Source organism: Manacus candei, unplaced genomic scaffold (genome assembly GCF_025592945.1).
Source record: "Manacus candei isolate 608988 ecotype Guabito, Panama unplaced genomic scaffold, ASM2559294v1 h1tg000056l, whole genome shotgun sequence".
In the NCBI taxonomy this organism is placed as follows: Eukaryota; Metazoa; Chordata; class Aves; order Passeriformes; family Pipridae; genus Manacus; species Manacus candei.
In genome coordinates, this window is record NW_026138104.1 from 8,048,282 (window position 1) to 8,074,527 (window position 26,246).

General features: G+C 38.5%; 1 protein-coding gene across 7 annotated transcripts in view; it reads left to right on the forward strand.

Moving 5' to 3' along the window:
• MYO3A (myosin IIIA) overlaps positions 1-26,246 on the forward strand; it is a 119,933-nt gene that overhangs the window by 47,617 nt on the left and 46,070 nt on the right. For all 7 annotated transcript variants that reach the window (XM_051802273.1, XM_051802272.1, XM_051802274.1 and 4 more), the window contains exons 7-18: positions 840-985; positions 2,580-2,645; positions 3,037-3,192; positions 13,715-13,814; positions 16,073-16,189; positions 16,921-17,025; positions 17,108-17,191; positions 17,966-18,168; positions 21,234-21,332; positions 21,433-21,547; positions 24,821-24,947; positions 25,889-26,099. In XM_051802273.1, coding sequence (XP_051658233.1) covers positions 840-985; positions 2,580-2,645; positions 3,037-3,192; positions 13,715-13,814; positions 16,073-16,189; positions 16,921-17,025; positions 17,108-17,191; positions 17,966-18,168; positions 21,234-21,332; positions 21,433-21,547; positions 24,821-24,947; positions 25,889-26,099 — 1,529 coding nt within the window. The remainder of the gene's footprint in view (positions 1-839; positions 986-2,579; positions 2,646-3,036; positions 3,193-13,714; positions 13,815-16,072; positions 16,190-16,920; positions 17,026-17,107; positions 17,192-17,965; positions 18,169-21,233; positions 21,333-21,432; positions 21,548-24,820; positions 24,948-25,888; positions 26,100-26,246) is intronic.

Genomic DNA, 26,246 nt, shown 5'->3' on the forward strand with positions numbered 1-26,246 from the left:
TATTTCCTTATAAATAAACTTATCTACTTAAACTATTTGTGTCCACACAAGCACATGCAAGTACATCTGTTTATAGCACACGAAACTACTGTGTTTATACACGTGTTTTTATCAACACACTCTGTTTATACACATTGGTCTAGCCATGTAACTAATGGCATACATGTTGACTTAGATCTGCAGCTAATGGGATGAAAAAATGTAGATTCATCGAGCATTGTGGATGAGCTGAAATCTATATGAAGTGCTATGGTCTAGTAACCACAGCAGTGTTGGATCAAGGGTTGGACTTGATGATCTCAGAGGTCTTTTCCAACCCAGTTTATTGTATGATTCTGTGAAATACCTTTACTGTGATCTGATGGCATACGCTTTGTCCAGACCTACTTGATCTGGAAATTGGCTGATTTGGCTGAATAGGGAACCAATAAGAGATAGTGAATTCAGCTTCTGCTTTCCGGCTTGTTTCACTTCATAGAGAGAGCAGTATAGCTCCATTAATTACTTTGCAGGAATAATCCATTTAACAGAGTTGTAGGGTTGCTTAGTTTCCTTCTACTTCCTCAGCCATGGGATGCAGTTTAACACCTTTACCTGAAAGAGTCAAGAATTTGCAGCCTTTTGTCCAACCAAGGAACATCTGGCCAGAGAATCCGGTGTTCATGGACACTTGCTTTCTCTAGTTTAAACATTGCTTTTTTTCAGCTTTCTAAATGTGTGCATGTCTGTTTATTTCACTGAATATCTCCATCCTGTAAGAGATTCCCCCAGCTCTGGGAGTGCTCTTACATTCGGACATTTGACCATCCAATGACTGTCCCAATCTTTTACTCCAACAGGTGATTGCCTGTGAGCAGCAGCTAGATAGCTCCTATGATGCCAGATGTGATGCATGGTCACTGGGTATCACTGCAATAGAGTTGGGAGATGGAGATCCACCCCTTGCTGATTTGCACCCCATGAGGGCACTCTTCAAAATACCAAGGTAACATCTTCATCTGTTTATTTGTTGGCAGGTTAGACTGAACTTTTTTCTTAAGTGCTACTTTTCTTCAAACTTAGACTGTATAAGTTTGTGGACTTTCTTTGAATTATTTATACTAGGAGGAGGTTAGAAATACTTTTGAGAAATACATTTGAGAAAAAGCCGTGAGGCCTTCTCCTGAGGCCACATGAGTGCAGCACTTAGCCAAGTACAGTATATTCTTTTACAAAGAATGACTTATGATAGAAATAGTCTTAGTATGCTGCTCTGCTGAACAGGTCCCATACCTGTTTTTAGGAGTTATCTTCTGTCCTTTGAAGCAAAGGTTGTTCCAATACTCACATACATTTAGGCTTCAGCTTTTCATTAGCTTGTGCTGTTTCTGGTAGTTCCACCACTGCTGTCCTTGGGCAGTGCAAATAACAACTTCTTTTGTGTTTTCTTTGAAGCTGGAGATAAAAGTACCCAAAGTGCCACTTAACAGCATTTCAAAGAACATCAATCTCCAAGTCTGTATGGAATGATCATACTGTAGTTTGTGGATTTCACTCTAACAGCTGGAGCAGTACCACGACATCTGCTGACACCACATAGTATTCATAAGTGCTTTGAGTCCTTTTCAGCCAAGACACCCAAATTAGTTTAAATTAACTTTAGGTTTAAGAAATCTTGGCTGACTTGGCACTAAAGAAGAGTATGAATGCTCTTCTAACCCTTGCTTCCTATGAGAAAAGCAAACCACTGTGGTCAGTCATTGCAGCTAGGTCTTCAAAAATACTTCTGGCTTATACCCTTACAAGTACTAGGCACCTTTCTGCTCTGGAACAAATACAAGATCAATGTCCTTTCATTACATTAGGTAAAACCTGAAAGTGATAGACTGAACCTTAAGCAGCACTTAAAGAAAAGCAGTTATGACAATGGATTGAAAAGAGACAGCAAGTCACTTTGTCTATTGGTCGTTCATTTGTCTTCATGACCATACTCTTAAAATGCCACCTCTGAATGGAAGAAGACTGTCAAGACCGTTTCAACCAAATTACACCTAGAACAAACAGCTCCAACAATAGAAAAGAAAGAAGTCATATCTATTTACAATAGGTCTGTGTTTAGACCTTCATTTCTCATTATCTTCTGATGAATGAGAAATAATTAATAACAAGTCAGTTCCTTCAGACACTTCATTCAGCAAGTTGATTAACTCAATCTTTCTGGGGAAACTTAAAATAGAATTTCTTTTTAAAAATTCTCTTAAGAAAGTATATTGTTTCAGGCTTGAAAAAAGAAACTTGCCATTATAAGTGAATAGTGATTAATGGGTTGTTAGTTTAATTTCCGTTTATTGATTTGATTGAAAAAATTATAGTGGTTCTCAGCTACACTTGGTAGATCATCTCAGTGCTATTTCTCCTTATTAGTTACATAAAGTAGGAGAACCAGTGAGGCATTGCATCAGCTACCCATGCTCCTTTTACCAGTGGAAATCAATATCTTTTTTCGGTGGCCTTCTAAAACTCATTACTCAGCCTACCTTCACACATTGTTTTTGTGAAGTGAGTATTTTATTAACTTATCATCATACTGATCTTTGCAGGAATCCTCCTCCAACACTACAACAGCCTGAACTGTGGTCACCTGAATTCAATGACTTCATTAACAAGTGAGTAACAACTGAGACCACTCTGATTTAATATGAAACATGTGTAAATGTCATGTGTAAAATATCTCTGTATTCTTTGTGGAAATCTGTTGCAACAAGTACTCTTCCTTAAAAGCCTAATTTGTAAATCCAATTTGACTTCCAAGTGAGGCTCTAGATTTAAAACATGAAATAACATTTTAACACACTTGACGTTTCTTAATTTAAAGAATATTTAGTTTTAAAATGCAATAACTTACCTTCTTGGACTCATCAATTTTGTGAAATCTTATGAATTTTCAGTGCAGAGCTGTTTTGATTAAGATGGATGTATTTATTATGGAGGCATGAAAGAATTTCAAAACTTAACTTTGAACCCTCCGTGATCATATGTGTTTTTCTGCCAGCACAGGTGCTTGACTAAAGATTATGAGAAGCGTCCAACAGTATCTACTCTTTTGCAGCATGATTTTATTAAGCAAATTGAAGGAAAAGAAAACGTGCTACAAAGGCAACTCATGGAATTTATTGATGTTCATCAACAAATGGGAGTCACTGAAAAGGCAAGGTAAAAGTAGCTAAAAAGCGTTGATATTTTCACTGTTTCAGAATGGTTAGTGCTCAGAGAAATATTCAACTTTTATGGCTTTAGCTGGCCAAAAGGTAGAAAGCTTAATATTTGGGGTCCCAGTACAGCCAATGGAAAGACAGCAGCACCGTGATTTACATGTGGGATGAAACAATCTTTGCGACTCAAAATGCAGCCTTATCATCCCAGCTTTTAGAAAGCTAAGGTTAGGTGAAATTAATGTTTGGCATTTTCTTACATTTGCATGGTCAGCTAATGTTTAGTTCAAGCAAGTATGCTAAAAAATAGCTAGTCAGGTTCCTGCAGTAATTGGATTTTCCTGACTGAAAGAAATTATAGTGGTAGCAGACCTTGTTTTGCAAACTTCAAATCTTATGTCGTATTGAATAGACACTTTCTTTCTTCCACTAATATTTGGTAAATATCAGTTCTGAATGAATCACTTAGCACCTGATGGCTTTTATTTAAAATACTTGAAAATGGCTTGGCTCAATTTTACAATTGAAAAAATGCCACCCAGTGCATTGATGTATCAGATGTGAAATGTAGTAGATTAGTATTGATGTACTCCTGGTGTGACTGCTCCTGTGCTTCAAGGTAAAGCATGATGATTTTTCTTTTTTTTAAATAGAACATGAGTTTTAAAAGACATTTTGTCATTATCATCTGTATGGAAAAAGCTTATTAAAATCTGCCACACTTTTTTTCACACATTTATAGTAATAACATATACAGCAGTCTTCAGTTCTAATTCTGGAGAATTTTCTTTTATATATATATTATAATATTTCTATTCTCTATGTTTTGAGGATAATATTAAAAATCTTTTTCTAAATAATTTATTATATTCAAGTTTTCTTCAACTTTAAATGAATGTGGGATGAGTAGTACTTTCTCTTTTCTGATATTGCGGTAAAAAAATATGCAGTTGGCTTAAATTTGAGCCTCAGGCTGGGTTTGTATGCTCTCTGTATTGCAGACTTGACATTTGCTTAATCCAGAAAGATTCTTGAATAAACTTATCAGATGTCAGTGCTGAGCACTAAACCAGCAACATAATCCAAACTTGAAAAAGTAGTTATTTATAAAACACAGGAAAATGATATGTGGTAAAATAAGTCCAAACCACTAAATTATATGAATTAAAATCCTGATAACACTTGTGATATTGGTTATTTTAAAGCCTAAATAATTTTTAAAAGTCAAGCTTCTAAGTCAATTAGATACTCTGACCTTTTTTACCCATTTTATAGAACTCATGTTTGTTTTATATCATCATTTTTTTTAATCCTTTTTTTTATGTAAATGCTGCATAAAGCAAACTACATGAACTTCTTTTTCCTGTACAGTACAAACATAAAATGGCCCAATTTGCATGTACATAAAGAAGTCAAGTGGCACAAGAACAGGATGATCTACTGGTACTTTCTCTGTTCTGTTTAGTCTGTGTTTTATAAACTTATGGCTCTTCATGCAAACTAGAGTTTAAGGGAATGTATTAATATGTGATGGTTACCTATACTTTTACAGTTGTTCAAGTGTAACTTCTACATAAATTTTCCCAAAGGAAAACAGAATTTTCACTTTCAAAATAATAATAATTTCTTATCTGAAACCATGCCAAAAATTACTTATTTAGCTAAGTGTGTAATTCAGTTGACATGGTTAAACTGATAGCTTAGTCCATATTTCAGTTTAGCAGTTTAAAATACTAAAAAATAGTATTTCCAACCTAAATGATTCTGTGATTCTGTAATTTTGTGAAATATGCTGTAAGACTGACTACAGAATAGCATTTGGGGGGTTTTCTGCTGTGAAAGATAAAAGATTATACAAAGATCTTTGAATTCAGTAGCCGTACTTTTTAAAAAGACTTTAAATACTAATCATATGTATCTTCTGACCTTCAATCTGCACAGAGCAAAAAAGGTGTTAAAAGCAGCATCTGCACAGAAGTACCATGTAAATCTGATTTAGATTTAGACATGGGCTATGTAGTGACAAGTCACCTGGAAGAGCTGCATCTTAAAATCTCTTTGCTTTCTTTTCTTGCTTATGGTGTTCTGGGACTGTTTTTATACTGGTGCGTGAGGGTCCTACTGTGGAATTTCTGAACTTTCACCAGTTGCTGGCAATGTTCCTTGTAAACCTTCCTCCTGATCTCCAGGTCACGCTCTCTAAGTCCATAATTTGAAGGCATAACTCTCCTCTTTCTTGGCACTGGGAGGCAGGTAGTTTAAGGGATTAAAGATCTCTCTCCTCCACCAAGGGAAGAAATCCTGCTACCTATGTTGTGGTGTATAAATGGGCATGGCATATAAAGTCAAGAAATTCGGTAATGTTGAATTAAAGCTGAAAGTAAAGAATCCAGTTATTTTCTCAGTATGTGTTTACTCTCCTCGTCAAATTTGACTTTATTAATAAAAGTTTTGTATTTCAAAAGAAAAAAGAAAAATACTTGGAAATTAATAGCTGAGGTCCAGCCACTGGGTCTTCCTGTGTGCACTAGTCCTGTTTTCACTCAAAATCAAGTCACCTTCTTTGCACATTGTGCTGAGGTGTGATTTGGTTCTGACTGCCTTCTGCAGTGGTAGTCTGTTGATGTGCTTGTGATCTTATCTTGTTGTTTACAGAATGTTGTTGATACAGTTCAAAAAGAAGAGCTCATATTAAATTATGTCACATTCTCAGGGTTGTTTTTTTTTTTGCAGAAGGCCAAATCCTCTGGTCCAATCTTTGTGCTCAGAAAGTCACCTTACAGTCACTTCCATTAGCACCATTGTTCCTGAGGTATTTTCTAACACTGAGGAGTCACTGACTCGTTGGGGCCCAGTCAACTGCACCCTCAGAACCTTCCCAGTATTGTTATTCTAGTGAAGAGGACCCTAGATTTAGGTTCTGCATTGTACTCCAGGCTTTCAAGAGATGGGAATAAGAGAAACAACAAGAGGAAGAGAGCCCACCAACCTCCTGAGTAACTGAAGAAATCTCGATTTACGCTGATAAAACTTTAAATGGTAATATACCATAGTCCTGCTCCAGGGAAGATGATGGAAGATAGTACTGGTTTTTCAGTAGCCTTTGATAGCTTTGATAGCCTTTCAGTAGCAGTGTGATAGCACTAGCATATCTTCATAGAATCATAGAATCAGCTGGGTTGAAAGGGACCTCTGAGATCATCAAGTCCAACCCTTCGTCCACTACCACCGTGGTTACTAGACCATGGCACTAAGTGCCACATCCAGTCCCATCTTAAAAACCTCCAGGGACGGAGAATCCACCACTTCCCTGGGTAGCCCATTGCAATGCCTGATTACCCTCTCTGTAAAGAATTTCTTCCTAATATCTAACCTAAACCTCCCCTGGCAGAGCTTGAGACCATGCCCTCTTGTCCGACTGCTGGCTGCCTGAGAGAAGAGACCAACCTCCACCTGGCTACAACCTCCTTTCAGGGAGTTGTAGAGAGTGATGAGGTCTTCCCTGAGCCTCCTCTTCTCCAGGCTGAACAACCCCAGTACAGCTCCCTCAGCCTTTCTTCATAGGATTTGTGCTCAAGTCCCTTCACCAGCCTTGTTGCTCTTCTCTGGACCTGCTCCAGCATCTCAATATCCTTCCTGAACTGAGGGGCCCAGAACTGGACCCAGCACTCGAAGTGCAGGGGAAGAATCACTTCCCTGGTCCTGCTGGCCACACTGTTCCTGATAGAGGCCAGAATGCCATTGGCCTTCTTGGCCACCTGGGCACACTGCTGGCTCATGTTCAGCTTCCTGTCAATCTAAACTCCCAGGTCCCTTTCTGCCTGGCTGCTCTCCAGCCACTCTGTGCCCAGCCTGTAGCGCTGCAGGGGGTTGTTGTGACCAAAGTGCAGGATCCGGCATTGGCCTTGTTGAACCTCATCCTTTTGGAAGCAGCCCAGCTCTCCAGCCTGTCCAGGTCCCTCTGCAGAGCCCTCCTGCCTTCCAGCTGATCAGCACTCCCCCTCAACTTAGTGTCATCTGCAAATTTGCTGATGGTAGACTCAAACCCCTCATCTAAATCATTGATAAAGATATTAAACAGAACTGTAAAGGTATTAAACAGAACTGTAAAGATATTAAACAGAACTGCTTGTGCTACTTGAGGCTCAAAAAAGCATGAATGCTAGCAATGAGTTTCATTAGAAATTCCACTTTTTACTTTGAGCAAATGCAGTACATTTTGCTCTAAAATTGTCACTTCTTAGTGCTAAAAATACCTGTTTGCAACTTAACCTTTCCTAGCTCAGAACTCAGGCTGAAATGACAATGAGAATAGCATGAGAAAATACCCCTTGATACATTAACACTTTCCCATATCATCTTCACTGAAAAGTCTCCAAAATCTGCTGCTTGGAATGATGAAGTAAGCTATATGAGATAAATTCATGTTAGAGAAGAGGTGAAGCAGGCAAAGTTGCAGACTAAGTGCAATTCATTTGGGGGGGTGGTTTGTGAGGAGAGTCACTTACAGGACAGGGTCCTTGAACTTGACAAGGGTCTTCATGGTATAGCTGTTAAAATGTATAATTACTGATGAAAATAATTATTAAAAATGAGCACTGCAGCATATGCCCCAAAACCATTCTAAAAATACACTTCTTGCTAAGCCAAAAGAGGGGAAAAAACCCTGCATTGTAAAGAGTTTTACTTTGCAACAAAAATAGCTGTCTTTGAAATGACCTTCAGAACTGTCGCATCTACACCTGACAGTCAGGCTTGTAAGACTTTTATCTTGAGTTGTTTGGCTGTCTTATTCTTGACTGCTTTTACAATAATCTCTTCAGAAATATTCAATGATTAGTACAAAGTGTATTTCTTGGGATTTGTGACTCATTCCAGAATGAGCTCTATATGCAAGGGATATTCACTGCACCTAGATTTCAGGGAATGACTCTGGTCCCCAAATTAAGAGCATCATTTTTATATCCTCTCTTAATAATTATGGGAAAAAGACCCATTCTACTGCAAAGTGATGCAAAGTTTTGCATGAGCCGAATTATTTTTTCAAGAGTTTGTCCTGCTGTATTGTTCACGTAGGGATAGCACTTAGATCAGTAACAGGATGCTAAACAATTGCTCTGCTTAACTACTTGGAAAGGTCAGGGAACTAATTTCATAGAAATTCATGTACAACATGCACAAATGTTGATCTCAATTTATTGACCCCTATTAAAAGCAGGGAGTACCATATAGTTTCCTTTCATGACTTTCCCTGATTACACAGACTTGTGTCACTTATTTTCTGGGTGTTCACTCTCTCCCAGTCTCTCTGACTCATCCTGCCAGTGGAAAGCAGCTGACAGCAATCCTTGAAGCTCAGCTTTGCAGGGCAGGCTTTAGCAGAGGGTAGGTCACCGTGCTGGCTTGACAAAGATAGTATAAGGAACAGAATAAGGTAGTCTAGTGCTGTCTTGGTCAAGGTCTGCAGATGACATCTGGATTGCAGTAGTGGCTTAAATGAGAGATGTTGGAGTTCCAGTCTAATCTTTGAGTCCTTCAAACCACTTCTTCCTGTCCTGGAACTCAGTGTGGGCTTTGTTGTACCAAGAAGTATGTACTCCTGCACTGAGGACACTCCTGTCTAGGATGGCTATGCTGCAAACTTCTCTCAGGCTGTAGAAGCAATAGAGAGTTTCTGGCAACAAAGGCCTTAGAACAAGCAGATCTCTAGTCCATGTGCTTCTAGCTAATACACATCTCTGTGTCAGAATAATATTCTTCTGTACAATACAGTGGACAGCAGCACTACCTGGATGAAGAATAGTTTATCTTCTGAAGAAAACAGGAGGAAGAATTTCCTCCTGCATTCAGAACTCCCTGGGAGTAATGCTCTGGAAGTGGTGCTTCACTGTTGTGTCAGTCCACTTGCTCAGCAACTCATTTCTCCTGAAGGTGAGATACCTCAGCAGGCACTGCTTACTTTTGGAGCTTCTCCTTTATCTTCTCAGTACGGTTCTGACCATAATGCGTGGGCTTGACTCATGAGAGTAATAAGGAACTAGTCTCAAAGAGTCCTTTTAGAGATCTCCTATTTGCTCAGTTAAGAACACATTTTTTTCCCCTGATATTTGTTGGGGATACATCACCTTGAGGCTATTGTGAAGGACCACTCACCTCCTTTTTTTTTGCAGGTCATGGTAAAGCAGCACAAACTTTGTCAAACAGATTGTGCAGAGCAGGACATATCCCAAGTGACTGGACACAGGGCACCTCTGAGTCAAAAGCCCCATAGCTCTTCAGGGCAGCACTGTGCTCTCAGCAACACTGCATAAGCTGCAGCACAGCTCCCTGAGTCTGCAGCTGGGGCCATGAATCATTTAAATACGGAGGTTGGCTGCAAAGCATTGTGCAGATGCAGCTGGAGTCTTTTCAATGGAGTCTTACACTTTCTAAATTCAGGTACAGATTTTTCATAGATACCAGACAGTAGTTTTATTTAAGCATATTTCACGAGATTTATCTGTTGAAGACAAAATTTTGATTTTAAGTGTGAATTAATATTGCTCTCTATAGCCTCCAGAGAAACAGAATCACCAGCTATGACAGATCTTTTACAGGTTTCTCTGTGGTGCTTCTTCGTCACTTTTACTGCTCTTTGTAACTGCTGGGAGGTATACGGCTGTTCCCACCTTCACCTTACAAAAACTTCATTATTTTTAGTTTCTTCTTTACACCCAACCCTTTTCCTGTCACCTTTTAGTCTATAGATGATTCTCCAACCGGTTTAGGCAGAGAGTTCAACAGGGCGTTATGAGTCACACTTTCCTCTTCATGGTATTTTTGGAACTATCAGAAATCTTTTAAATACGTTCTGACAAATTGAAGAAGAAAAAGCTGCAGTTGCTTCATTTTGATTTAACTGAATCTTGAAAGATAAGCAGGGGGGATGTTGGTGTGAAGGAGAATGCACAGAAACAATGCTGCCTTGACTCATTTTCTTGTCCATACTGTGTTGATGTTTCTGGCCTTTAGCTGCCTGAATTGCTTGTCGAGCATGGCTCTAAGATCTAATGCCTCCAACAAATTTCTGAGCAGAACAGAGAAACATGGTTATTTCAGTTCACAATGTCTATGTGAATGATCTTAATGAAATTTCAGCACTGATGTCAACAGCACTGATGTGGGGTTTTTAAGTGGTTGGAGTTTTAGCAAGTGAAGCAGTATAACTGCCCTTGAGGGTTCTGTGCCCTTCGACAGCAAAGTGGAAAAATATTGTGTTCTGCAAATCTGCCACTCTTCTGTACTCTGGAAAACAGAGAATATAATCTGGTCCAACAAGCACTAGTGTTCTCATAATGTCAGCTGAAGAGGATTACAGGAGAATTGATTTTATGTAATTAAACTTCCCTGGCATAAATAGAGATTGTTTCATTAAAAGGAAAAAAAAATAGAAAAAGAGAAGTGTCCATGACTGGAGCATTCTCCTCCCTTCCTGCAAGGCAGTTACTAGCTTCCTACATTAAATTAAAAAATGGTAATTGAAACTAATGTTGGGAATTTAACATTTAAAAAAAATGTGTTCAATGTGTAACAATTCCACCAGAAATGGAAAGCAAAGCTTGACAGATGCCTTGTTTTGGGTCTTCCTGTGGCAATGGAAAAAATAGAACAGCACAGCTTGGCACAGTCCTGCAGTCCTGCATCTTTCCCTCATGTACGTATTGATAGGTCTTTCTCAAAGATATACTGATATTAGGTGCATCCTCTGGACACAAAATGACCTTCATAGAGGAATAAAGGAGAAATTGTTTCAACTGTCCAAATTGAAATTTTCAAATGAAACTCTTAAAAAGAGGTTTAAATAGGAGTGTTGTTTATAGAGGGATAGGTTTCTATTGAGGGGGTAGGATATTATCTGCACCTCTGACTTTGAATGCAGTAATGGCTTTTAGCTTGGAAAATGCAAATCAAAAAGCAGCAGATCATGCAAGGCTGAAGAGTTAATTTAAATCTTAATATTACCACATCCTCTTTAATACAACCTGGGGTACATAGTACCAAAAATTGTCTCACAGTGTTATTGCAAGGACAGTACTATCAGAACAGCTTTTGTGGTACAAATGGGTTCCAAAGGAAAGGGAGAAGAGGTCAAACCTAGGAAAGCTGCAGTTGCTTTACGCCAGACCCATCCCTTTTGATGCTGCCTGCTTCTGTCCCTGTGTGTGTTTTCTGCTTCAGCATATTTAAATACATACCAAATTACAGCCCAGTTATGGATTTATTGCAGCAAAAGCTGCCTTTCTTCCCACATAAAGACATACACTCGTTCTACGTGTCTTTTTATCTATTTACACTGCTAATGTTGGCATAGGCCTACGTGTTGCATATTCTGTGCAGCATGGTGATACATGGCATGGCTCTGGTACTGTGCTGTGTAGCATTCCCATTGCTTTTCACCTCCATAGTTCAGCCTCACCATCATCCTTAAAGTGGTATTTATGACAGTCTTTTTTGGCGGTAGTAAATACTGAAATGAAACCTTTGGAAGCAGGTTGCTTTCCCATGCAGCTCCAAGGTTCTAACAGTTTGAAAGTAGTTTTCAAAGCTGGGTGTAAAACTGGCAAGACTTGGTCCCTCTCCTCCATCAGGATAATGTAGATCCTCTTGACCCATATGGTTAATTATGTGTCCTGCTCACTTAGCCTCCTCACTGACTGTGAAACTCTGTTAGCACTTACAGCGAAGACTTGCATGTTTGTGTCTTGATATTAAGGTTGCAGAATTAGTCATCTATGGGAGTGAAAATGCTGCCTTTGCTCTGTGGACAGTTGAAAGATTCTAGTGGCAGCTGGCACCTATGTAAAGGAGTAAGAAACTGCCATTACTGGCACCAGGGTGAGGGCAAGCCAATCTGTCATCCTCAGGGAATGACTGTTAGAGACAAGAGAAACTGAAAGAAGTGCTAGATGAAGCGCACTCCTGTCAGCATTTCCATTATCTGGATCTTGATTGCACTCACAGTTTGGGAGGGCATCATTTGCCCAGTTCTTCCAGTCCCTCTTCAGTCCTGGCAGTCAGTTACTGATGCCAAGTCAGTGCCTGCTTGACTTTCTGCACCTACATCCCTCATCAGTGCACAGCCAGCATAACCTGAAGTAGCACTTATGAAGTAGGTGATATTCACAGAATGGGTACAGCCCATTTAACTCTGCAGTAAATCTTAATTTGGGTGTTCAGAAGTCTCTTAGCTTTCACCATCAGTGTGATGTTCACTCATTCTAGCTTTCCATCTTGGTGCAACTACCCTCTTTCTCCTGTCCTCTGTTCACTGTATATTAAAGTTCTTGCCCGGGCAGAAAACACCCGTCTGCTTTTACTCATGCCATACATTCAAATATCAAAATTAAATAAGAAGTTTCCCTGGTCTTGTCTGGAATTAAGGTAAAGAGTGAATGCTTCACATAACACAGGTTCCTGGCTGTTTGAGTGTACCAACGTATGTGTTCCTTGTGTTTGAGAGGTGCTTTCCTACCTAGAGCATCAAATGGAGTGAGGTCGTATCAGGAGATCAGATTTGCTTGATAGTTTTTCTGTGCTTGTGCATTACTGCACATCTGAGTTTGATTTAGTTTGTGAACTCTGCTGTTACTTATGCAGTTTCCCTTTCCCTGATTTTCCCTCATCTCATAAAGCAAGTATAACTAATGGGAATTGTAAACCTTCCATTTTCTGCTGCCTTTGCTCTGTTTAGCAATGCCTTTACTCTTGGATAAAAAATGATCCTAGTCTCTGGGAATTTTCTTGCTAATTAAAATAAGACTGCATAAAATTTTCTTTGGTTTGATTAAAAGACAAAAGAAATCTAACTTCAAGACAAACTTAATTGAAGTTTAACACAGATCAGAAAAATATTTGAAGTTTTGTTTCCTTCTCTTGTATGTATCTTTCCTGTAGAGCTCAAGAAAATTATTCTTTGTCAGGATGTATTTCACTTATCCCAGTGTTTCTGTAGCACTTTGCTCTACAGTGTGGTCATCTCAGCCAGGCTTTAGAGCATTGTCATTACTAAGCTAGGAAAGTTCCTATCCTGAGTACTTTGTCTGCATCATCCTTGCCATACTATTTCATCACACACCTCTGGCTTTGTCCTATCCATAATTGTTATCTGGATCATTTTTCTTTCTGCAGGTTGGTGCCAAAGTTTGGCTGTTATATGCTTTATAAATATGTTCCTTTTTTTTACCTGTATTGCATTGCTCCGGTGTTGCAGCTGATGTGGGGATGTAATCAAGCAGGGATCTGTACCGTGACAAAGTTCTTCATGGCAGCAGTTGTGGGATCAAATAATAGATTTTGAATTGTCAAGTACAAGTGTGCTGCACTAAGAAGTAAACTCCTGTCCTGTTATTCAGACATTTATGTGATTAAATTCAGAACAGTGGAAAGCTGGAATGTTTCAGCTGAATTGCCTTCAAGACAGTTACAGATGCAAGATCTACTCTGTGTTTCCTTACATCAGGAAATTGTATGTCTTTCTTTTCTAGATTTGAACGTATTCATACAAAGAAAGGGAACTACAGTAAGTCACTGGTTTCAAACCAAGAAGAAGTAGATGATTTAGCAACCTTGGAGGTACTGGATGAGGTGAGAACCTCCTTTTTCATGTTTTCCTGAAGAGGACTAATCACATATTAAAACAAAATGGTGTGCTGTTGATTTTCAAATTCAACTGTATTGTCACACTTCAACTGTGTAAATGTACAATGACATTTTACCTTTTTATACCAAATGTTTTAGATAAGATTTACTGTGTCAGAATGGTTCCAACTCAAAGCTAAAACAATCTGTGCATTTACAGTCATAGACTGAACAGTATTGTAACACCATTGGCATAACAGAATTTATATCACTGGATTTTCTTAGAGCTAAATATGCAGTTTGCAATGGTGTGTTAACCTGAAATTGGTCAAGGTCCAAGAACCAGCGCCTTCTTCCCTGTTGCTTAAACATCTTGAGTTGTCTTAAACTACCTTACCATTCTGCTCCCAGGCTGGGTTCTCCCTGTCTTATTTTGGTGTGGAGATGCATTGGAATCAATTTATGTCAGCTGAGCCTATGACCTGTCAATGCCTGCTGATGAAATTTTGATAAAATTATTGATACGAATCTCGCTGGTTTGTCAAAGTTCAAAAATGAATCTACTAGAAGCAGGGGAACATGCATAAGGGAAGGGGGAAGTCTGCTGTGTTTATGCTTTCAGTGTCAAAACCAGAGAGAAGAATCAGGCCACAGCACATTATCTGCAGGTCTTGGAGGCCATCAGTGGTTGTAAACAAACTGTCATTATTCCTCTACCAGGCTGTGCACAGAGTATAATTCACTTTCTCTTATCTGTAAAACTTCTCTGATATATTGTATCTTTGTTAGTTCAGAATATTGAGTGTGGCTCTTGAGCTGGTAAACTTGAGCTGGCCCACAGAACATCTTCTGTCTTCAAGAGCTTTGTTACAGTAGCTTGATGTTACATTAATACTAATTGAGCTAACCCAAACTTCATTCACTGCACAAAGTTCAGGTTTAAGCATTTTTTTAGTATTGGGAATAGCAATATGCTTTTTGTCTTTTACCATGAAACATATAAACAATCCATGCTAAAGGGATTTTTCACACAAAAAATAGACAAACCAGCATATATTCCATCTCCTCAGAGGTGGAGTATTCTCATGGAAGTCCCCAGGAAGCCTCTGTCTAAAGGCAACATTAGACTATGTGATATGTTACTAAATCAAATCCAATTTAAAATATTGTTCACATGTGAATAACAGCTTCTCAGAACCGTATTCTTCTTTCCACTCAAACTTTTCTTCCAGTTTAGATAGCCCCATCATCAGAGCAAGACAAGAGATCTTCTATCAGTGCAAAAAATAATTTCAGAAAGGGCAGAAGTTCCCCTAAAATAACTCTGTAATGTGAATCTGGTTATGGCCAAAAGCAAGGAGCATTCAAAACCAAAAAGGAATGGGTTTATCAAAAAGTTTATCAAGGTTTTCTCCTTATGTTTTCCTGTGAAGGAAATGTAACCTCTTCCGTTCTTGAGAATTCAACCTTTAAGTGCGTTAACCAGGACACAGTGTGCAACACTGAACAGATGGATGTGGAGGGAAAGCAATTCCTTCTGTAGGCTTCTGCTGCCAGTTGTTCTGTTCCAATGGGTATAGGGTCTAAATATTTTCACATGTGCCTCAGAATAGTCTCAAGGCTGGTTTGAATTTCTTCATCCAGCTCTGTGGCCTGTTTTGATTGGAAACCTAACCAGGCACTTTACATACCTGGCTCTGTATGCAGAAGAAGCTGAGGGAAATTACATCAAGGAATTTGAATGCCACTTGTTTTTTCTTGGTTCAAGGAGAACTGGCTCTGCAACAGAAAGAACCATCACAGCAGAGACTGGTTGTTAATACAGAAAGATGCCTGATTATTTACATTAATAGGATCCAAACAGTTGAACATCTGTGTCGTATCATAACTGAGAGTACTGTTACAGAAGGTGTAATGGCAGTTATGAATTCAATCATATGGCTCTTACTTGATAAGTTACATTAAACTGTAGTGTTAGAAATGTAGGCAGGACTGTCTCATGGAAACTTCCAATTAACTCATTTTTCTACAACCACTTGGAGATCTGTAAGTATATACTGTTCAAAGTGAGTTTGGACACAAGAAATTAGAAATACCAGTGCTTCTGAAAGTATTAGTTTTGATCACAATTACTTGTATTCCTGACTATTAATTTTTTCCCTCCCTGTTCTCACTCACTGTAACAATTTGAATATTTTATAAGTTTTCCTAATATTCTTTTTTTTCCCCCATATAATTCAATGTTCCTGTTCTTTCTCCATCAGAATACAGTAACAGAACAGTTGCAGAAGGGTTATGCCAAGGATCAGATCTACACATATGTTGGGGACATTCTCATCGCTGTCAATCCATTTCGGAACATAGATATTTATTCTTCACAGGTGTGAAAATCTAGGTTTGGTTATTTTAAGCTACCACCGATTTCCACTAAAATATAAATATTTGTGTTAAGTATACAGTAAGATCATTCTTGATGCTTACTTCAGTTCACTCTGAAAAACAGAATTACCAATAGAGTTGTTCCTTCAAGTGCATATTGACACACACCCTTAACATACTGAATTTCAGCACAGAAATGAGAAATAAAAAACCTCTAATTTCTGATATCTTTATGCACAAAACAACCCTATACAATGTTAACTTCTGTGAATTTGTCTTCCCATTATACAAAAGGGGACAGGTATGAAAGTCTAGTCATACAATAATTTGGCATTATTAATTATCAGGTACTACAAGTACGGAAAAGATTTAAAGTTTTGACATCAATATCATGCATAAATACTAGGAGGAAGTGAAGCACAAATAAAATGAAATTATCAGTTAGTCCTTGATGTCTGGCAATATTAAATTTTCTCCGAAATAATTAGTTTCACAGCATAATCAGGGCTCAAATTATAAAAAATTGCACTTCATTCTGTTGAGCAGTTCTTATAGTACTAAGTACATACAGATTCATGATATAGTGAGTGCAGTAGCAGCTCGCTCAGAAAACATCACTTCTGGTAACCTCAGCATGCTGTACACTAATCTAAAAATAAAACTAAACTCTTATTAAAAAAAAAAAAAAGTTGTTAAGGGACACCAGTAATGTTTTCATTTTTCTTACACTTAGCATTCCAAACTGTATATTGGAGCCAAACGGACTGCCAACCCTCCTCACATTTTTGCTGTTGCTGACATAGGCTATCAGTCCATGGTGACGTACAACTCCGATCAGGTATAGATGAGGTGTCTTAATTATATCTTTTGCTAGGCCAAGAGATGTGTAATGAGCTCAGTCTTGCTCTTGTTCTCTGCAGTGTATCGTTATTTCTGGAGAAAGTGGAGCTGGCAAAACACAAAGTGCCCATCTGCTGGTTCAGCAGCTCACTGTCCTGGGCAAGGTATGTCAGAGGGGATGCCTCTGTAAGGCTTTGCTGTCTTGCACCTAAACGACTAAACCTATGGACAGGGCATTGGTTTTGGGGCAAGACTGCTACACGTTTTCAGAAGAAAACTGGAACATGATGCTGATCCATCTACTCCCCCCTCCCTTCTGAACTAAGGTCGCTTGAAAATATGTTGGGTTTTCCACAAGGAAGTACCCACTGCAGTGCAGGCTGTGACTTAGTCAGTTCCCTTTTTGAGTGTCTTCAAGTCACCCAAACTGTACTAAGTAAATTCCTCTTCCAGCTTTTCACCTCCTTGTACAACCAGACCACTGTCAGTGGGACACAGTCATCCTGGGAAGTGGCCACCATAATTGTCTAAATAAGATGCCATTTTTTGCATGTCCCAGGTGAGATGCAAGCAAACTGATGGATCAGTAAGTATGGTGCACTGGAGCAGTGAGGAGATGCTAAGAAGGATCCTAAAAGCAGATCAGCCACCTCAGAGTGATGAACCACAGAAATTTATCAGTTCTGGTGGTGTTTTTGTCATTATGTGTGTTATCTCTTCCAACCAGCCATTACTTCTGAAGATTGCTATATTCTGATGGGTTTCACTGTATGCACATATATATATATGTGCCTTTCTTTCCATATAATTCCCATGGGAATGGCTGCCCCTATAATGTCACACTTCACAATACCAACAAGAAGAGTAAAGAAACACCTAAAAATGAATGTATTTGAATAATTACTGATAATTTGAAGCAATTTTTTTTTCATATCCAGGCTAATAACAGGACTCTACAGGAGAAGATTCTCCAGGTGAACAACCTCGTAGAAGCATTTGGGAATGCAGGCACTATCATCAATGATAACTCAAGCAGATTTGGAAAATATTTGGAAATGAAATTCACTTGTGGTGGCACTGTAGTAGGAGCTCAGATTTCAGAGTATCTCCTTGAAAAATCCAGGGTTGTCCACCAGGCAGTGTAAGTACAAAAATTGTATTTGACCTTATTTGAGGGTTACAGAGTAGACCTACAATGGAAGAAATCATCTTGGTTCAAAACACAAAGATGAATAAGGTACCTGTTTTTTTTTTCTTATAAATTATGTATTAATAGCTTCTAAATCTGTAAGCTAGCTGAAAAGTACTCCTGATTTCATTTTTTCTTCCTTTTTTTTCTTTTTTTTTTTTATTTCCTGGGTTATTTAATCAAATCTCATAAAAATGCACGTGATATATAAAATATATCAGAATGTGCAAAGAATTAAAAACTTTCTAATAGTTCAGTTATACATTCCTTTGTGGAATTTTGAAATATTGTGTTAAATATATCACTTGGATTTAATTCCACTACATTTCCTCTAGTACTGTAGCTTATTTCTTTGTTTGTTTGCTTGTTTTTCATTTTGGAATATCTAGTAGGGCTTGTTTATAAAGGGTTATGGGTCAAAAGTAGAACAGATCCATCTCTGTCATGTGTGTATCTCATAATATAAAATGATAGAAAAATTTAATTGATTTTCCAGTTAAATTTATTGATATGCATTTTATGTCCTAATATATAGCATGTCCAAATAACAAATATTTTGGCAACTCTATTTCTGCCATAATAACAATTGGAACAACAGAGTTTGAGACAAGGAGTGTTGTCACTGAGTTAAATTTTTCCCCTTGCTGATCTCTAATTCATTTTTCACTCTTTTTGTATTTCTGCATGACCTTGTTGTCTGTTGTAGGTTTGTGAAATGTAGAACATTAAAGTATCACTTGAATTGTTTCAATAAACAGTTTAAAGTTAGAGGCAATTTTATTAAATGTTGTTTATTTCCTTAGTTGAACATAAGCACAGAAACTGCTTTTTCAGAATAAAATCAACTTTTTCTTTAAAATACCACTTTTTTCATAGCTTTTAATGGGTTTGTTCTGAGGCTGCCAATTTATATTTATATTTAGTCACATACTGAGACAGGCAGTCGACAATGCATTTATATGCCTCAAATGTTATTTAGGTAGGTGTTTAGGTGTCTGCATTCACAAGAAAATGCAACCAAAGTGTTTGGCATGAGAGCCACTGTAGGAGGTTAAATTTTGAGGAATGAACTTCCAAGAACAGCTGAAGCTCTTTGTGTTAAGCGTGTTGTCTTCACTCAGGTCTCTGTGTGGCTGGTCCATACAGCTTGTCAGGGCAGAGAACTGGCATTTAGGGACCTGCACTGTGAGGAAATCTTGCTCTTCTGGGAGATCATGACTCCCAAACTCACATGAAGAGCTAGGAATGACTTTTCACAGAAAACCAGTCATTCATTACCTGGAAAATGGGAGACCCATGTTCCAGACCCACTTCAAGCCAAAAGATTTTGAAAATACAGTTTCCCCTCCCTTTCCAAGAAAATACACAAACCTTCAGGACACAGTGAGGTTTCAGAGAGTGTGCAAAGCAGTGCTATGCAATCTAAAGGTTAAGACACTGAGGGGAAAGATAAGAGTTCTAATCTGCTCCTACTCCTACTACTGACTGTCCACAGTAAAATATGCAAACTGAGTTGGCACTGGACTCTGACCTAGGTACCCTCTATGCAGAGAGGAGTGCACTGGGCTCTGATCTTGTTTCACAGAAGCTTGAGAATTGGGCCCATGGGAGTCTCATGAGGTTTAACAAGACCAAGTGCAAGGTGCTGCACCTAGGTACCAATACAGGCTGGGGGATGAACTGATCAGGAGCAGCTCTGCTGAGAATGACTTGGGAGTGCCGGCGGATGAGAGGCAGAACATGAGCCAGCAATATGCACATGCAGCCCAAAAAGCCAATCGTATCCTGGGCTCCATTAAAAGCAGTGTGGCCAGCAGGTCGGGGGAGGTTGATTCTGCCTCTCTACTCCACTCTGATGAGACCCCACCTGCAGTGCTGCATCCAGCCCTGGGGTCCCCAGCACAGGGAGGACACAGACCTGTTGTAAAAAGACAACAAGAGGGTCACCAAGATGGTTAGAGGGATGGAGCACCTCTCCTATAAGGAAAGGCTGAGAGAATAGCATTTGTTCAGCCTGGAAAAGAGAAGGCTTCGGGTGACCTAATTGCAGCCTTACAGTACCTAAAGAGAGTCTGCAAGAAAGATGGAGAGAGACTTTTTTGCAAGGACATATAATGGGGGCAATGGCTTTACACCAAGAGTAGGTTTAGATTAGATATTAGAAAGGAATTCTTTACTGTGAGGGTGGTGAGGTGCTAGAACAGGTTGTCCAGAGAAGCTGTGGATGCCCCATCCCTGAAGTGTTGAAGGCCAGATTGGATGGGGCTTTGAGCACCTGGTCATAGTGGAAGGTGTCCCTGCCCATGCCAGGGGGCTTGGAACTAAATCATCCTTAAGGTCCTTTTCCAAGCCACTCTATGATTTTATGATTCAAGGATGCTCCTGAGACACATAGCTCATGCAGAAAGCAGGGGTTTGAACACAATTCAGTAGTGACTGACTTGGGCATCTCAGGGCTCAGTGATGGCTGCAAAGTTTCACCTAAGCATCCCATTCTTCCTCATAAGGTGCACAGGAAGCTCGAATGTGCAATAAACCTCTGACCTGGGTTTGGGCACCTAGGGCCAAGTCATAAGGCCCTTTGCTGATTGTCTGCTTACGTGCTTTCTTAGTTCAGGCTAAAGGACACAGCAGACATACTGGAATCATTGAACAAGGAGTGTATAACTCTCCCATGGTCAGAAGATGTTTTACAGTAACTGGAGTTAAGCAGCCCATTTAATGCAGGAGGATGAGAAATCTGCAAGGTCTTACACAGCATCTACCGATTGCATCAAAGGCAGAGCAGCATTTAGCTGCTTGTAGCACCAAGCAGCCACCCTGGCAGTCAGGACAAACACACAATGGCACAGAAAGGGTGTTCACAGGAACTTCTGTAATAGCTTCTTTCAGACTCTTTTGTCAGTTTGCATGAGTCTTGCCTGTTATTAAAATAACATTTAATAGTTGTATGTATGTCATCAGCAAATGTAGCATCCTTATATTACTAAACCAGTTTGTTGTTTCTGTTGTTTCAGAGGAGAGAAAAATTTCCATATTTTTTATTATATTTATGCTGGTCTCGCAGAAAAGAAAAAACTGGCACATTATAAACTGCCAGAATATAGACCTCCCAGGTAATGCAGTTTATTTTTACATAAATTGATTACTAAGAAGTGCAGTGTTGAATTCTCAGCCTCATTCGTATTCTAACTCGGTATCCATCAACTCTTTCAGATATCTGCAAAATGATCATTTCAGAATAGTGCAAGATTTCATGAACAATAGCTTTTATAAGTCTCAGTTTGAATTAATTGAACAGTGCTTCAAAGTCATAGGTTTTACACTGGAGGTGAGTGCTGCTAACCCTTTTCTTTTGTGAACTTTACCAGCTACCTTAATCAGGAAAAACTTACATAAAGCATTCAAATAATCTGCCTTGTTATTTTCTTCCTTAAGCAGTACTGTGTTTATGTTTTAGGATGTTGCACAGTCAACTTACTTTTATATTATAAAATTTAATTTTTTAAGGTTTTGAGGCATTGATAAACCAATAAAATGGTATTAGTCAACAAGACTTTGAAATCAGTGAACACAGCACAGCCGAGTAATTGGGGAAAAAAAGATTTTTGCTAATTAAATGCATAGAAAATGATGTTATAACTGTTTATCAGCCAATAATTCTAGGCCTGTGAATGTGAGACTCATCTCTGTTTTAAGAGGAAGTCCGTGGTGGGAGTTCTAAAAATTCATTGCATTGATGTGAGTATTGATGAATTCAGTACATTTTCACAGCTTCAGAAATAAAGTTAAAGCTTTTACATCCCTTTGGAGTGAATCTCATCACTAAACATTAACTGAACCCATTTTTTTTTTATGATGTTGTATCATTGTTTTGCTGGCCATTAAACCCCTCTTCTCAGTCTGTCTTTGGTAGAATAAAGTAGAAAAGAACTCTCAATTTATAAATTAGCATGCAAGAGAAGGAAATCCCATCCTGTGCCTTAGTTCTGTATTAGGAGAAGTGGTGCATCACAGCTGTCATTTACTGTTGACTTAATTTATCATAAACAATAGTGAGGGGATGATCAATATAGTATCTGTGACATACAGCACTAGTGCTGCAGAATGGATGTATGTTTTAATTTATCTGACAAAACTGCGTGTGGTAAGGATCTTTTCACAGAAAATTACTCACTGAAGTGGACTATTTCTGGCTTTCCTCAATGTAAATATTAGAAATAGATAACAAAACAGATTTATTCACCTATTCTATTCCTCCATAATCATTTTGCATTAAGTCATAGTAGCAGTGGCATTCACAGTCTCTTTCTCCTCTACGTTATTCACAACTGCACTTAGTAATATCACACCTGTACTATCTCATCCTTTCACCTATGCTCTCACCTTTCCAGAAGCAGCCTAAAAGGGCATGCATGGTTCAGCACCAATAGCAGTTTTATCACAGCACCAGAGACCTTGATAAGTCCTAATTTAAACTATGAAAAGCAGCAAGTCTGTTTTTGTTACCAGTTCTTTTGTTCGCTTGGATGGATGGAAACAATAGTCTTGATCATCCAAAAGAAATCTTCCATACATATTGAAGATCCAGTTAGAAGTATGTCACTGGCTGCATTGTGCAGTTCTAGGATGGATCTTCGCTTGATTAACTCAGCAAACCACCATGAGCTGAAGCTGTAAAGGAATTATTTACCAGTAGAATCCCCGCAGTTTCAGAAGCAGGTTGAGTGCTGGAGGCAATCTGCTTGTGGCTACATATGAGCCCCATCCATGTTAGCCTGTCTCACATCTTCCACAGTGTGAATTAGCCTCTCTGAAGCTGTGTTTGCAAGAGTGAAGGAACAGTCTTCTTCCCCCACTGAGGTTCTGATATCAGATACATGTGCAAAGACAAATTTTTTTCAGCAAGAAAAAGATCCTACAAGACAATGAATTCCTTTCCTAAGGGCATTCATCCCAGTGCACAGAGAACTTTCATATAAGCATGTTCAAGATTTTATTAGCAGAAAGCCATGAACAGAAAAAATTCTCCATTCCAGTTAAAACTGAGACCTAAACAAGACTTCTTTTTCTTTGAAATTTGATTTTAACTTATTGGCAGGCTTTAATAGTAACTGCTGTCAGTACTTCCTGTCTTAAAATCAAACTGTTTTATTTCAGGCTGTATAGCAAAATTAATAGGAAAAAGGACTGCCTAGGGGAACAATAATCACGCTGTATGTGACAGATCAAGACAGATTTCAAACACACTGGAAAAGGGCAGAAAAATGTCAGCAGCTATACATACTGTACAGCATAATGGCAGAAGTTAAGCTATTCATTTCTTTGCATTTTAACTGTGTCCCTAAGCTTAAAATGAAAATGATTGCTTAATCCTAGGTAAACTGTGTGCCAATTATCCTCAGCGTAATTTTTTAGAGTGAGCTTATCTAGTTTGTCTTGCTGTCACTGGAATCATTAATTTATTAACTGCTAGATTAACTTCTGAAAGTGTTAAAAACAAGATCAAGTACTCTAGAGCAATTAGGGATTTTATCTGACTCAATGATGCCTGACATGGTACCAGAAAACTATTGAATATTATAGATAAAATGTTGTACAATTGTGAAAAGTTCATTGTTATAAAATACCAATCACATTTGCAAAACTGCTTCTTATAAAGCTACTATAAAAGTTTCCAACCTGCTATTTATAAAACATGCTATTACTGTATCCCTCAAAATATACAGTGTCAAAGATTCCTAGTCTGCTTTGCAGGAACACCTCAGCATTTCTGAATAAAAAATGCTCAGATCATCAGGTATACTGATAAACATTCAAAGTTCAGATGAAAATTTGCAGTTCAAATCTAAGTCAAACCTGCAATGAAAGCATTATTTCACTAATTCTAAATATAATTTTGTCATATATAAGTTCTTAAAATAATTTACTGTACATATGACTTCACTGTCCAGAGTAATAACAGCCATTTTCAAGGCAGAGTCCCTCTTCAAAACCTACTGAATAATTTGAAATTTAGATATGTGTCCATATTAAGGTGCTTTGGTGAGTTTGTAACTGACGTTTTGAAGGGTGTAGTGCTCTACTGAATCAGATATGTGAGATCTCTCTTCTCTCAGTGAAACTTCTTCTGATGATATTGGTGGGGATGATACAGGCCTATTATTTGGAGTACCTTTGTTTCCATGATCCAAGAAGCAGATGCAGATTTTTTTTTGTATCTTTGTTGATCTAGGTATTAAATTTTTAGACACAGTTGTGCCTGTAGACACAGTGAAGGATAGATATAAATAACCTCTGAATTCTGTGTAAGAGGATATGTACACAGTATTTTGTGCTGTCCCTACTCCATGTCAATCCTGTCCTGTAACAAGTATGGAAAAGAGATTAGGCTATAGTTTTTCTTGCCCTCTTTGGCTGTCTTACTCTTGAAAGACTTTGCTGAGTACAGAACAGGAATAATTGCTGAGAAAAGTATTCCTAAAAGTAGTGGGCATGTGGCAGACAACAAGAAACAGCACACATAGACATGCCCATCGCATAAACCACAGAGACAAATCTACCTGGCTATTAAGTATTGTGTCTTTTTAAATATATTTTTCAGGAACTTGGAAGTGTGTACAGTGTCCTGGCTGCCATTTTAAATGTGGGTAACATTGAATTTTCAGCAGTAGTATCTGAACATATGATTGACAAGAGCAACATTTCCAACCCAGTAGCCCTTGAGAATTGTGAGTGATTTTTTTTCTTGATTTAAGATTGTTTTTCTTACTGTTTAGTTAGGGAAGAGAGTTGTCAATGAACCTGTATTCATGTGGAAATTTTGCAAAAATAATTAAAAGCTGAAGGTCAATTAATCTAAGCCCACCTAAATTCAAATGCAGAAAAAGAAAAAGATTTCCATGTTATGCATCTTATTTGACTAACCAGTTCACTAGTATACAGGAAATATGACTAATACTGCAGATGCCTGAAAAGAAAATCTTTGGAATTTTTCCAAGGTTATTTGAGCATTTGATGGAGAACCTCATTAACACATTGAATGGTTTTTTCCCAGTTTCTTTCTCAGCTGCTCATTACTTGTTCCCCACATGTGCCTGTTGAAGTACAGCTCACTAATTCTTTGGAAGGGATGCCTTACATTATGGACTGCTGGGAGGTGGAGGAGGCAAAGGGACAAAGATTCTCAAGAAATTTGCTACATTTTCTCAGTAATTACAGTTGGGGAGATAATGAAGTATTCATGCTATCTTCTTACATGTTTTCCTGCCATAGAGAGAAAAATATTGTGGAACTGGGAAAGAAGCACCCCTTATTTGGAGCAAAAGGAGGACAGCAGTGGCTTGTATGAGTGGATTATAACTGAGAGGGGTATTCACACCTCACAATTTCAATACTTCTGACAGAGTCACCTAGATTCCCTAGCATTTCTCCATAGACTGTTTGGAGAAACAGTCTCCTTGATAAAAGAATTTAGAATCTATTCATTGACTGCAGTAGAAGCTAGGAAAGTTCGTTACTAAATTAGATACTGACAGTTGTTTGGTGTCATAGTTCAAGACTGACTTGACCCCTATTCATAATACATTGCACTTGCAGCTTTGGTTGCAAAAATGCCTATTTCACCTTCCAAAATTTGCCTCTGAGCTACGCTGGTGACCTTCCTTCCTAGGCGCATCCTTGCTGTGTATTCAGGCAGATGAACTGCAAGAGGCCCTCACCTCTCACTGTGTAGTGACTCGAGGAGAGACAATTATTCGTCCCAACACTGTGGAAAAAGCCACTGATGTCAGAGATGCCATGGCCAAAGCACTGTATGGACGCCTCTTTAGCTGGATAGTCAATCGAATCAACACTTTACTCAAACCTGACAAACATTTAAGGTAAAAGAAGTTTTTCCAAAATAAAGATAAATTTTTTTTCAGTGGGAATAATATTGTCTACACTAGGGCATTTAGTGTACTCATGTTCTTTTTCTCTGCTACCTTCTTGTTTATGACACCACCACCTCAAAAAATGTTTTGTCCTGT